This window comes from Callithrix jacchus, chromosome 11, assembly GCF_049354715.1.
Source record: "Callithrix jacchus isolate 240 chromosome 11, calJac240_pri, whole genome shotgun sequence".
Classification (NCBI taxonomy): domain Eukaryota; kingdom Metazoa; phylum Chordata; class Mammalia; order Primates; family Cebidae; genus Callithrix; species Callithrix jacchus.
The window spans coordinates 96725448-96738989 of NC_133512.1; the positions used below are offsets into that span (position 1 = coordinate 96725448).

At 39.9% G+C, this 13542-nt stretch overlaps 1 protein-coding gene across 3 annotated transcripts in view; it reads left to right on the top strand.

Moving 5' to 3' along the window:
- Positions 1–13542, top strand: part of RHEB (Ras homolog, mTORC1 binding) — a 47276-nt gene that overhangs the window by 17146 nt on the left and 16588 nt on the right. For 2 of the 3 annotated variants that reach the window (XM_054237530.2, XM_002751832.6), the window contains exons 2-3: positions 6383–6454; positions 12554–12621. In XM_054237530.2, coding sequence (XP_054093505.1) covers positions 6383–6454; positions 12554–12621 — 140 coding nt within the window. Of the gene's footprint in view, positions 1–1416; positions 1681–6382; positions 6455–12553; positions 12622–13542 lie in introns of those variants that run through there. The other variant, XM_078343444.1, reaches the window with a different exon arrangement.

Sequence of the window (13542 nt, forward strand, 5' to 3'; positions counted from 1 at the left end):
TTACTATTGTTGGAGGCAAGGAAGAATCCACCAACATTCTAAAGCAATGAGACATTCTAAAGCGAAGGCACTCTCAATGTTCTGATCGCTGCTATCCTCTACTCACCCAGCGTCCCAGCTTGGTGCGCACACATCAAACACAGTAACTGGAGCCCCTGAGCAGGGCATGTAGCCCTGTCTGCCTTACAGAGTCGGCCGTTTTCATCGGAGGAGGAGTTAGCCACCCTCCCCTTCCACAAAAGCTGTTCTCTCCCCTTGTTCTGTAGATCCCACTCTCCCTGAACCTTCTCCTGAAACTTCCTCCTCCTGAAATAGTCACAAATATGTTTTTAGTTTACTTCATTCCGTGTGGCTTGTTATAACAGTATAGACCTGAGCTTGCTCTAAGGGTCACCAGCCCACCTGGTTGGGGAATTTTCTGTGGCTAAGCTCAACCGGCTCACACAGGCAGTTGATTTGATTAAGATCTTAGAGGTTTATTGAAGGGCCCTAGAGAAGGGAAATTGGAGACTCCTCACAAAAGAGTAGTGGAAGATTTATCTTGGGGCTTAAGCTGGATAGGGAAGAAAGTGAAACCTGGTGGAGATTAGAGATTCAGTCATAGTTCTAACCTGTTGTCTGTAGCCACCTTAGTAAAAAATACATTTTACATTGTGACCTAGTCATAAATGTGTATATAACTGAGACAGAGGGTTCAGAAGGCCTTTTTTGTGTGCAGTCCATGCTGGCTTCCTATTTCTTAAAAAGTGGTTCATGGCTCAGTATCCTGACTTCATGACTAGTTAGACTACACCGCCGATTTGAAAACATTGCTTGCAGAGGTGGTTTGGATTAGGTGATGAGCAGAAAGTGAGACCACTGGGGAACACCTGGTCCTGTGTATTGATTGATAGGTGGGAAGAAGTGCAGGTGCCAGAGGAACAGCAGTCTGGGTGGTGACCAGGCACTTCTTGCTGTGCTCAGGAGGTGGGTTGCTGAAGTAGCATGGGGATGATTACTGGTGCAGAGGCCAGTAGGCTTTCAGGCTAAGCTGTTAGCTTCTGTCCATGGTCATCAAAGCCCCTTAAAGTTATATTATGAATTTGAGGTGGTGAAAGCAGCTCTGGAATGGGTTGTGCCCTGTATGCTACATCGGTTCTAATGGACTCCCCCTTCTGCAGAAGCCTTGGTAGACTAGTTGATAAATTGAAAATCTGGTCTTCCTCATCATATCCCAGTGAACGAGCAATGTATAAACTGGGAAAATACTGGGCTTGTAGGGGGTGGTGGGGGAACAGACCATGGCTGGAGTGCAGTGGCATGCTCACACACACTAGCCTCACCCCTGGGCTCAAGTGATCCTTCCAAGTCAGCCTCTTGAGTAACTGAGACTATATACCACACTCAGCTAATTTTTACATTTTTTTGTAGAGATAGGGTTTCACCATGTTGCCTAGACTGGTCTCACTCCTGGGATCAAGCAATCTACCTGCCTTGGCCTCCCAAAGTTCTAGGATTACAGGTGTGACCACCACACCTGGCTAATTCATTGTTTTTTAGGAGAATAAGCATGACAATAAGGTCAATATTAATCTGAAAATTTAAAATAATTTTGTAAACAGTGCCTATTTTGCAGTAGTCACAGAGTATAAGATTCCGTCAACACCCCTGAAAGTATGCCTTCTGTCGTGAAAATACTAGGTGAGAAACTTACTGTGCCATTTTATCATTGGAAAAAAAAAAATACAATGCTATTCCCTGATGGAAGCTCAGAAGAATTTTTTAAAATAATTTTTATTCTTACAAGTTAAGGTGGGTTTTGGTTGGGAGGAAGAGTATTTGGAAGTTAATTGGGGAACTGAGATTTAGCCTTTTAAACGATTTATAGTAACGTGTTACTAAATGAGTGATTCATGTTTGAGGATAAACACACATCTGAGTATGGTCTACTTTTCCATTTATTTGGAATCACTCCTGTGTAGTTTTCATGTAACATTTTTCCAAAGAGTTGATCTGGAGTGTGAGATTATCTTCAGCAAGTAACTAGTGTTTCCACTAGTCAATTTGCTAGGGACAGAAGCCACAGTGAATGTATGAAGTTGAGAGAAGGAGGTTAAAGGTGCTCAGGGTAGAGTTTACCAGTGCCTTTTTGTAGCTGCAAGCAAACTACATGAAAAACCTGACAAAAAGATCTGAGCTACTTCTCCCGAAGACACGCCTTAAAGCTGCGAATTATAACTAGAACTGAGAACACTTGAAAATGAGGGGTGGGGTTTATTTATGAAAATTTATTAGCATTTACTGCTGACTTGTAAAGATTTCAACACTAGTTGTCTAATAATAGCATTTTTTAATGGAAATGGCGAAAATAGCATGTCAGCAAATATAGCCTTCCCTTCCCTTCTTGATTATTTAAATAATGAATGACCTTGCCTTATTGGGAGAGCCCCAAGGAGGAGAGACCCAAGGAAAACCTAGTTTTTCTTCAGTTCCACTTCTGCTAATGAACAATACCTTTCTCCCAGGGCCAGTCTGATTGAGAATTGAGAATCTGATTGAGAAAACTAATACTGGGGAATAAGTTTTAAATTCTGGTATTTCAGTTTACACTTCATGAAAACAACAGTTGGCTGTCAACCTGCAATGTGATTTTGGTTAGACTACATTGTCTGTTACCAGAATAATTACTTAGGTTTTCAAGTGAGATGTTAATTTAGCCTGTCAAATAGCCTGGCTTTCACTGTTTTTGGTCCACTTCCACTACCCAAAATGTTGCAAAAATCTTTCTAATTCTATTGTTTCCTTTTTTCTTTGTAATTCTTGCCCTTATCTTTAGGGAGAAAATGATCTGCTTTCTTTCCATTTGTAAGCAAAACAAAGACCCCACAAACCTCTATCCTACCCACATAAGGGTATCAAAAGTCCTTAAAAAGTCTTTTCCTCTTCTTTCTAATTAAATTTTATTTCTTTAAGCAGTAGCATTCAGTGTAAATAAGAATTTTTTTTACATCTTCTAATTTTGCAGTTTTGATAATATAGTTTTCCCCTTGCTGTCCCTATTGCCTGAAGTAGTTTTGCTGTTTTGATAATATAGGAGTTCTCCCCTTGCTGTCCCTATTACCTGAAGTAGTTTTGCTGTTTTGATAATATAGGAGTTCTCCCCTTGCTGTCCCTATTACCTGAAGTAGTTTTGCTGTTTTGATAATATAGGAGTTCTCCCCTTGCTGTCCCTATTGCCTGAAGTAGTTTTGCTGTTTTGATAATATAGGAGTTCTCCCCTTGCTGTTCCTATTGCCTGAAGTAGTTTTGCTGTTTTGATAATATAGGAGTTCTCCCCTTGCTGTCCCTATTACCTGAAGTAGTTTTGCTGTTTGGATAATACAGGAGTTCTCCCCTTGCTGTCCCTATTACCTGAAGTAGTTTTGCTGTTTTGATAATATAGGAGTTTTCCCCTTGCTGTCCCTATTGCCTGAAGTCGTTTTGCTGTTTTGATAATATAGGAGTTCTCCCCTTGCTGTTCCTATTACCTGAAGTCGTTTTGCTGTTTTGATAATATAGGAGTTCTCCCCTTGCTGTTCCTATTGCCTGAAGTAGTTTTGCTATTTTGATAATATAGGAGTTCTCCCCTTGCTGTTCCTATTACCTGAAGTCGTTTTGCTGTTTTGATAATATAGGAGTTCTCCCCTTGCTGTTCCTATTACCTGAAGTCGTTTTGCTGTTTTGATAATATAGGAGTTCTCCCCTTGCTGTTCCTATTGCCTGAAGTAGTTTTGCTATTTTGATAATATAGGAGTTCTCCCCTTGCTGTTCCTATTACCTGAAGTCGTTTTGCTGTTTTGATAATATAGGAGTTCTCCCCTTGCTGTTCCTATTACCTGAAGTCGTTTTGCTGTTTTGATAATATAGGAGTTCTCCCCTTGCTGTTCCTATTGCCTGAAGTCGTTTTGCTGTTTTCAGTTAAATTTTCCCTTACGGGCTAGGGCTAGCATCTGTAACATGGTTTCTTTTCAACACAATTCATTTGAAATTTGTGGAATTCTTGAACTACTATTGTATTTCACTTGAAATGTTTTCTTAAATACTAATAAATACTACTTGAAATGTTTCTTAATTTCTGTTGAACTGTGTTTTCTATTTTATTCATGTAAAATTGAGAACTTTTGTAGTATCTAAATGGTTAAGAGTGCCCTTCCAAGGTCTGCACTTTAATTTCATTCATTTGTTGAGAACTCTCAGTGTTGACAGTATGTCAGCTGGCCCTGTGCTGGCTTTAGCGGAGTGTTCACTAAATGAAGATCATTTCAAATAACTTAGTAAAAGAGTAGCTATGAGAATGACCTTTAAGGAATGATACTACCTTAGGGTGGTCTTGAAGGTTTCTCTGTCAAACTAACATTTGAGCTCACATCAGAATGACAAAGACGAACTCATATATTCAGAGATGGGGGACGGGGGTGGCTAGAATAAAGGGACCAAGGGGGGCAGGAACTCCAGCAGCACAAGGGATGTGACTGGAGTCTCAGGATGGGTTGTCAGAAGCTGCTGGCTGAAGAGGTCAGAGAGGTAGTCAGAGCAGGGATGGCCTGGTATTTGTGGAACATGGTTAGAAGTTGGCAATTTATTCTAATTGCAATGAGGATTGGAAGCAGAGAAGTAACATTTAATTTTCAAATGCTCATGTAGGCTGCTTTGTAGAGAATGATTTCAGGATTTAGTAATTCTAGAGACATTTTGAACTGTATATTGGGCCGCTGGTGAAGAATAAATAGGTCTGCCAACTTGTGGCCTTTTCCAGCAACCCCTACTTTTTTTTTTTTTTTTTTAAAGATGGAGTCTTGCTCTGTTGCCCAGGCTGGAGTGCAGTGACACGATCTCAGCTCACTACAGCCTCTGCCTTCTGGGTTCAAGGGATCCTTCTGCCTCAGCCTCCCAACTAGCCGGGGTTTCAGGTGCCTACCACCATGCTTGGCTAATTTTTTTAGTATTTTTAGTAGAGATGGGGCTTCATCATGTTGCTCAGGCTGGTCTCGAACTCCTGACCTCAGGTGATCCACCCGCTTCAGCCTCCCAAAGTGTTGGAATTACAGGCATGAGCCACCTTACACCTTTTTAATAATTTAAAAATTATTAAATTTTTTTTATGGAGAAATGTTTTTGGTGTGAAAACGTGCAGCTATACCTGTCTATAGTTTGGAGGAGAAACAAGCATAAGTTAAACCCAGGAGTGTAAGACGGTGTTACCATGCCTCTCCTTCGCTCTCACTGCACGTCCTGTTGTGGTGGAGTGAAGTATGCGAGGCATACAGATGTGTGTGATAATGTTCCGAGGATGTAAGAGAGAAGGAAGGGATTAGGGGTGAAATTAGGGAGGGACCACTTCCTCATTCCTGGTGATAAAATCATCTGAACTTTGTTCTCTCGTGGTTTTTTCACAGGGTACATACCCTGTTCTAAAGTTCTCTCCAGTAGATGTTTTAGGTAACAGAAGAGTCAGAAGCTAAGGCTCTGGTTGTCGACTTGTTAACATATAAATTCAATTATTGCTGGTAATTTTGTGAAATCCATAAGATTTCTTAATTGTCTGGATACTGCTAGGCGTTTGATACTGAATGAGATAGTATTTCTAGCTTCAAAGGAGTTTTTAAAATAAAGACTTATGTATTTTCAGATTACTTTTATTTTTAAACAGAGTCTGGCTCTGTTGCCCAGGCTGGAGTGCAGTAGTGCGATCTCAGCCCACTGCAACTTCTGCCTCCCAGGTTCAAGTGATTCTCCTGTCTCAGCCTTCCAAGTAGCTGGGATTACAGGTGCCCATCACCACACCTGGCTCATTTTTGTATTTTTAGTACAGACGGGGTTTCATCATGTTGGCCAGACTGGTCTCGAACTTCTGACCTCAGGTGATCTACCTGCCTCAGTCCCCAAAGTGCTGGGATTGCAGACGTGATCCACCGCGCCTAGCCCAATTACTCTTTTTAAAAGCTGTACTTGGTTACACTTTTAACTGTCATGTATGAAAGACTATAAAGAAACTAATCATTTTAATTTTCATATGAAAATTAAATCGTTAGATTCCAAGTATACTAGAGGAAATTAGCTTACTTTAAACCTTTTAGTTTACCTTTAACAGAATATCTGATGTGCTTGTTGGTGAGTAATATTTGTTAATGTCACAGACATGTTTACTTTGTAATAGCTTAATTGCATAATATCCTCATATAAAGCAAATTAATGAAATTTATTTCATTTTTTGAAATTGCCCAAATGCTTATTAAAGGAATGTTTTCTGACCTTAATACTTTCAGTTTTTTCATCTGTTAATGGTTTTTTTAATAAAACAGCAAAACTAAAAATTTTTACCTTTATATGCCAGCACACACTAAGGTCTTGTTCTCTTTTATAGGGAAGTCCTCATTGACGATTCAATTTGTTGAAGGCCAATTTGTCGACTCCTACGATCCAACCATAGAAAACAGTAAGTATTGTTTACAAGTACTTAAAAACTGAGAAGCCTTCTTTTGTGTAAAATAGTCCTTGTGTATTCATGGAAGCTTTGAGTGCAGGAGGTAAATTCTGAATGTCTCCCAATTGGAGTCAAAGAAAACTTGCGAAAAATTTACCTGCTTTACCCTGAAAGATTTTTCATTCTATGTCCATATCCCCTGCCATCTAGAAATTGTTCAGTCAGTAGGAATCTGGCCCATTACTGGAACCTTCATATTCCAGAATCTGCTCCAAAACAGGAATGGAGACCACAGTCTTCTCCCCAACACCCCCTGCCTCCCAGCCATAGCAGTTTCCAGGGATTCCAAGCTTGAAAGCATGAAAAACACTCCAGATCCCTGGTCCTCATTCTTATAGAAGCCACACTCCCACCCCCATTTCTCTGTAACCTTCTTTCCAGTCCTAAAGATTTGAACTATTCTGGGATTGGAGAGAGCAGTTGAAGCATTAAAAAGAAGTTGGCTCAAAAAAGCCTGTTGACATTTTAGGCCATATGCAGAAAAAAGCAGGGAAGACCAGATCCAGCCATGACCTTTACTTTGTTCAGTATTAAACCATGGTTTCAGAATCTTCCTGATGGATTCTAGGACCATGAGACTTTTTTTTTTTTTTTTAAGGAGAGGGTCTCACAATGTTACCCAGGCAAGACTCAAACTCCTGGACTCAAATGATCCTCTTTCCTCAGCCTCCCAAGTAGCTGGAAACAGGCATATGACACTCTGCCCAGCTTTGAGACAGATCTTGATTCTAGGGATTGCGAAGGAGAATCTGAAACAGTATCATCCAGGGAAGCTGGTCTATTGGAAACTGGTCTATTCAGGCTATTTTAGAACCTCAGGTAGGCTCTGGAAATAGTTTTCTCAGATTCTTGAAACCAGGACTTACCCAGGATTTGTCACCAGGAACATGTAGATTTAAACATGGGATTCATCAACACCCGATTGGCATATTAGACAGGCAGCAGATTTCACCTGCCCAAATCACTTGAATACTTTGGCTTACCGCAAGGAGCTTGGCAAATGACAGCCTGCAGGCCACAAAGGCCCATTGCCTGTCTATACAGACCAAGAGCTAAGAATGGTTTTTACATTTAAGCATAATATATTTTTTTAAAGTCCAAAGAAAAATAATGTCTGACATGTGAAAATGCTATGAAATTCAGATGTTAACATCTTTAAAGTTTGATTGATACACAGCCATGCTTGTTCCTTTGCATGTTGTCCCTTACATGCTGTACAGTGGCAGAGTTGTTGAATAGGTACAGCAGAGACCAGGTGGCCTACAAAGCCCGAAATATTTACTCATACTATCTGGCCCTTTACAGAAAAGGTTTATCCACCCCTTGCTTAAAATATTTGGCTGTCCTTTGTGTCCCAGTGTGCTGGTAGCAGAGGGGGAAACCGATCGGTTGATGAACTCTGGGAAGATTTTTGAAATTAACCTTTCAAGATATTATATTTGAAAGTAATAGCCTCTGCCCGTATTTGCAGAGAGGAGTCCTGAATACATCCTGTGATTTGTCTTGCTGATCCTTATAGAATAGTAAGCAAGTGTGCGGAGCAGATTCCTGTGAATGCTAGATGAACAAGCTTGGTTACCTGTCCACTGGAATAAGAACATAAGAAAACCATCATCTTGGACTTGAATATTTGCTATACATAGCAATTTAGGATTTATATCCTTGAAATAATAAGGTTCATTTTGGAATCGTATTGATAGAACAATAGAAGATTATTTTCTTCATAAGCTCCGCCTGTAAAAAATGGATAATTGTGTATGTATCCTCATGCCATTTCATACTGAGTTAGAATTAGTTGAGTGTGATGGCATGTGCCTGTAATCTCAGCTGAGGCAGGCAGATCACTTGAGCCCAGGAGTTCGAGGGTGCAGTGACCTGTAATCACGCCACTGCACTCCAGCCTAGGCAACAGAGCAAGATGCAGTCCCAGAAATAAAAATTGAGTTGGAAGGAAAGTCACGGAGTTGTATATCGTGGAGTTATACATAAATACATTTTCTTAGTAAATAATGGATCGGAAGAAAGTCTGACTTACTGTCTCAGAACAGTAACATGACCCTACTTTTTTCAGGCTATCAACATCATCATCGGTTATATTTTAAATTTTTTCTCATCTTACAGTTTAATAATGAAGACTTCTTTTTCACCTCAAAAATGAATTCAGAGTACTTGTTTATTAAAGTCTGTAGGTAAGAGCAGAAATAAACAAGAAGATGTATCTATTAAAAGTTCGTCAGGCATGTTCAGATATTATATTCTACTTACCACACTTCTGATAACCTAACAGGGCAGGAGCCTTTCTTGCACCCTTTTGCCCTTTTGTTCACTATTTGGTACAAAAGCATTGTGTGGTGATGACAATAAATTAGAAAATGTTATCATGTACTTGTTGCTATCAGCATAAATAAGTGGGCGGTTTATGATTTTAAAAAACTACTCTGTAGATCTGGAAATAATTTAGTAGTTATTTTACTTTATAATATTAGAACAAGCTGTTATAGCACACACTAAGTGATGACACATTTCAAAGAAGTATCATGGTAAGAGCAAAAATTCTGGGACCATGTCATCGACAGTAGGAGTATAGGAGAATAATATCAATAAAACCACATATTTTCTAGTTTTGGGAAATTGTAAAGCCAGAAGTATTACACAAATATACCTTCATTATCTGCTGTGGTATTAATCTAATAATACAAACTAAATTGATAGGATCAAATTAAGCTAGTGGTAGTTTATAATTAAAAAGCATAGCAGCAATTTCCAAATTCTGCAATTTCAAGAAAGCTGGTGAATGATAAAGTGCCTTCTAGAAACTTGGGAGATTCCAGTTAGGTGTTGTGGCGTTCTCAAGGCACTGCATCCTGGGTGTGGACTTCTCAATAGGGTATGAAGGAAGAGTCCCCGCCACACTTTAGTAACACAAATCTTGTTTTGTGAACACCAAATTTTAGAAACCTCTATGACCTTGGTTAGTAGCATTTACCAGTGACAGCTTTGGAAATGGATTCTCTGGTGATCGAAAGAGGCAGGGAGAAGAGGACTCAAGGAAAGTGATGTCAGAAGAAAGCCAGCTTTCCACTTGGACTTGAGGTTCAAATTAGAGAGTAGAATTATTTCCTAGTCTGTCCTATCTCTTATTCTACCTCCTTTTTTTCTGTAATAACAAAAACTGGCAGTGTTGTATGACAGCAAGATGGAAGGTCTTTTTCATTTTACTGCTTCGTGTAGGACAAGTTACATCTTTTTACATGCAAAAATAGATGCAAATGTTTATTAATGTTTTATTTTTTTTATACGCTATGTACAATTACATCTACCTTTTTTTCTCTTACCTCACTGGCTAGTACTTTCTCAGTCTTCTTGGCCGAATCTTCTGCATTTTTCTGACTTGGCAACATGGGGTGCCTCAGCTCTGGCCTTTCCTCTGCACTAGCCCTCAAGTGATCTTCCCCTCTCTTCAACTTGCTATTGACTCACCAGTGTGTATTCTCAGCCTCAACCTCTCCCCCAAGCTCTGGGCTTTATTTTATTTGATAACTTATTTTCTTTTACATGACAAGGTCTTTCGCTCTGTCCTTCAGGCAGGAGTGCAGTGGCATGATCATAGCTCACTGTAACCTTGAATACCTGGGCTTAAAATGATCTTCCCTTCACAAATAGCTAGGATTACAAGCTTGAGCCACCATGCTGGAGCAGTTTTTCCTTTTTTTGTGGAGATTGGGTCTTACTGTGTTGCCCAAGGTGGTCTTAAACTCCAGGCCTCAAGCAGTCCTTCTGCCTTGGCCTCCCAAAGTGGGATTACAGGCATGAGCCACTGCATCCTGGGCTTTTTTATTAAACTGCCCTCATTTCCCCTTGGGAATTTAATAGGCATCCCAAATTTAACATCTCTCAAACTCAACTCTCAATTCCCTTCCTCTCCCATCTCTAGTTTTCTTCCCCCAGTCTTTCCTGTACTTGTGACAACTTTTTATCTAGTTGCTGAAACCAAAAGCTTTGTAGTCATCCTGACTCTTCATTTTCTCACATCCTCCTTCCAGTCAATCAGAAAATCCTTTTGGTTCTGCCTCTGAAATACTTCCACAATATCTACACCTCTAATCCAGGCCAGTGTCACCTTCTGTAGATTGTGATAGTCTATATAGTCACGACACTGGTCCCCATATCATGGGCTCCTGCCTAGTATCCCTGTGACCATTTTGTTATTTACAGCATAGCCAGAGTGATCTTTCCTTGACTTCCCATCACATTCAGAGTAAAACTCCCAAGTTCTATGGGCCCTCTGCCTCCTGTCCGTCCTGGTTACCTGCCTACCATTCTCTCTCAGCTTCAGCTGCATTGACTTTTTTGCTTTTTTCACTTGCTGTTTAACCTCTGCCTGGATGTTCCACTCCCAGGGAAGATATCCAACAGGGTGGGCGGGTACATGTGTGTGTCTGTAGCTTCTTTTCTTCCCTGGGATCTAAGCTCACTGAGTGTCAGAGACTGCAACATCCCGAGCACCCACAGCAGTGCTGTTGGTTGGTGATAATAGGCACTCAAGAAATTTGTTCTTGAATAAATGAATGAATGAATGATGTTTCCTTTCAGTAACCTTGCCATTATAATTATACTTGATAACCACAGTTACTTAGTTCTAATTGAAGGTCACTGGTTTTATTGGCCACCAGTATTTCTTACATACTTCTTATACTTCAATCTTACCTGACTGAAGGCTTTCACACAGCTATGTAGTGACTGCCCCCGGCTGACAAGGTCGGAAAGCTCCAGCAGTGAAAGATGCATCCCAAGTTCAGAGAGGAGACAGTGTAAAAACAAAACTGAATTATTTCTTAGAATTGATGAAATAGGTTATATTGGGTATCACCCCAGCTTGAAATATTCCGATTCAGTTTCCATCGGATTGAACTGTTTCCTAAAAGTGATAACTTCCAGAGAAGGTACAAGTGTAATATAGTGTGGCCATTGATTTTGTGGTGTGGTCTGTAATCTTTACCCACTTGACCTCTGGCACCCCTTCTTGTATTAGAAAAGTGTGATGCTAATACGGTTCTCCATGATAATTGCTTGTCTTTCAGCCATCTTTTCTTTCCCTGTGGAACTCATATAATTCAGATAAGATCTCTAATCAGTCCTCCTTATTACTTAGAGTTTTCTCATGTCATTTCCATGTCTTTGTTTCGGTTTTGCCTTTCTGCTCTGGGCGGAGCGGGACCTCTCTCAGTTGTATGAGGGATAGATTGTGCTGCCTGGCTCTAGTCATATAGGAAGTCCAGTCAGGAGATTGGAGGATTTATCGTGAGTCAAGATGGCTAGGGCCGGGTCTGCAAGAGAAATCTGTTACACTTCCTTGTCAGGGTTCCAGGTGGTTATTTTTACATTGTTACTGTCAGTGGTTCTTTCCTCTTTTGTCTGTATTTACTTGAAGTCTGTCTCCCTTGAAATCTGAATTGACTTTTCCGGAAGTTATTCAAGTCTGATTTTCTTTCCTCCCTTGTCAGGGAAGAGAAGTTGTGACAAATTGCTTGAAACTTTAAGCGTAAGTGGGAATGATGACTTCAGCACAGAACATCTGTTTCATTGCTGTTTTATCCGTTAGTAAAACTGTTACTTTTTGTATATACTAAAAGTTCGTAGCACTTCAACTAATATTAGTTCTTTGTACTCTAATGCCAGACTTCCTATAAATTAATGGAAAATGTTTGTGGTTTTGGCTTATTCTAGACCTCAGATTTCATGTAGTATATTTCACTTTTTCACAAGAGGAAGGATTTGCCACAGCATTCAATTGCTATTACAGGATATGAATTGTTACCTACTTTCTTTGAAAAATAATCAAGCTTGATTTTAGCCAGCCAGCGTGTTTCTTAGCTAAATCATGGAAATAGGGGAGAATCTATGCCAGACAGAGTTGTTCTTTTTTGTTTCACAGGGCCTTTCTGGGAGACTGCTAGGGACTCTGTGCTTGATTGGTTGTCATTGTTCAAACTGTAAGTGGTTTAGAGTTAATTTTTTTTAACTAATATTTAATTCCCTTTTTCCCTGTAGCTTTTACAAAGTTGATCACAGTAAATGGACAAGAATATCATCTTCAACTTGTAGACACAGCTGGGCAAGTAAGTGACCACTGGTATCTCAGAATCTTATACAACATATCTGACAGTCTTGGCCCTAGCACTGATTTTTAAAAGTAGCAGCTATGCCAAGAAAACCCCTCATGTCGTGTGCAGACAGTCCCTGACTCCCAATGGTTCGACTTGCAATGGCTCAACTTCACATTTTCTCATCTTTGCGATGGGTCTCTTGAAGTATTTGATGCATTTTCAACTCATGATATTTTTGGTTTACAGTAAGTTTATCAGGATGTAACCCCGTCAGAAGTCGAGGAGCGTTGGTAGATAATTAATGTTAATATGCTGTCTACTCTGTCTTTTCTAAGACATTTGTGGCAGTTTTTTTTTTTTTTTTTAAATAACTTGTTTTCCTGCTTTAAAATTGTTTTATATATATTAACATTGTACGGGCTGATACTTACTATAGGATACTGATTTTCTATTTTCTGAACTCTAATTCTATGTTAGAGAGTCACATAAGTGATTTCTTTCTCTTCGTGATGTGTGTTCTCCCGCATTAGGGCAGAAGTACATCTTTTCTAGAGGAAAGGCCTAAGAGGGGCATAGGGCAGGAATGAGCTGATTTAATCTTATGAAGACCTGGGCCATAAAAATACCAGTTTGATTGGAGGCCAGGCTCTGGTCTGAGTGTTGCCTTTAGTTTATATAGTTAGAGTATCTGGGTGGGTGGATTTGAGAGTGATTACTAGAGTAAGGAGCTTCACTTTATTTGATAGACAGTATGTAATGGCCAAAAGTCAAATAATCCCCCCAGAAAGGATATTCACAGATCAGTTAATGTAGCAGGGATATGTGGAGTGGATCACCAGGGGAATTGACTGGAAGCAAGGGAGAAAGGAGCATATGGAACAAAGAAAAGCCCTTTGACAGCTTAGCTGCACCATTACCATGGCGTCCAGGCCT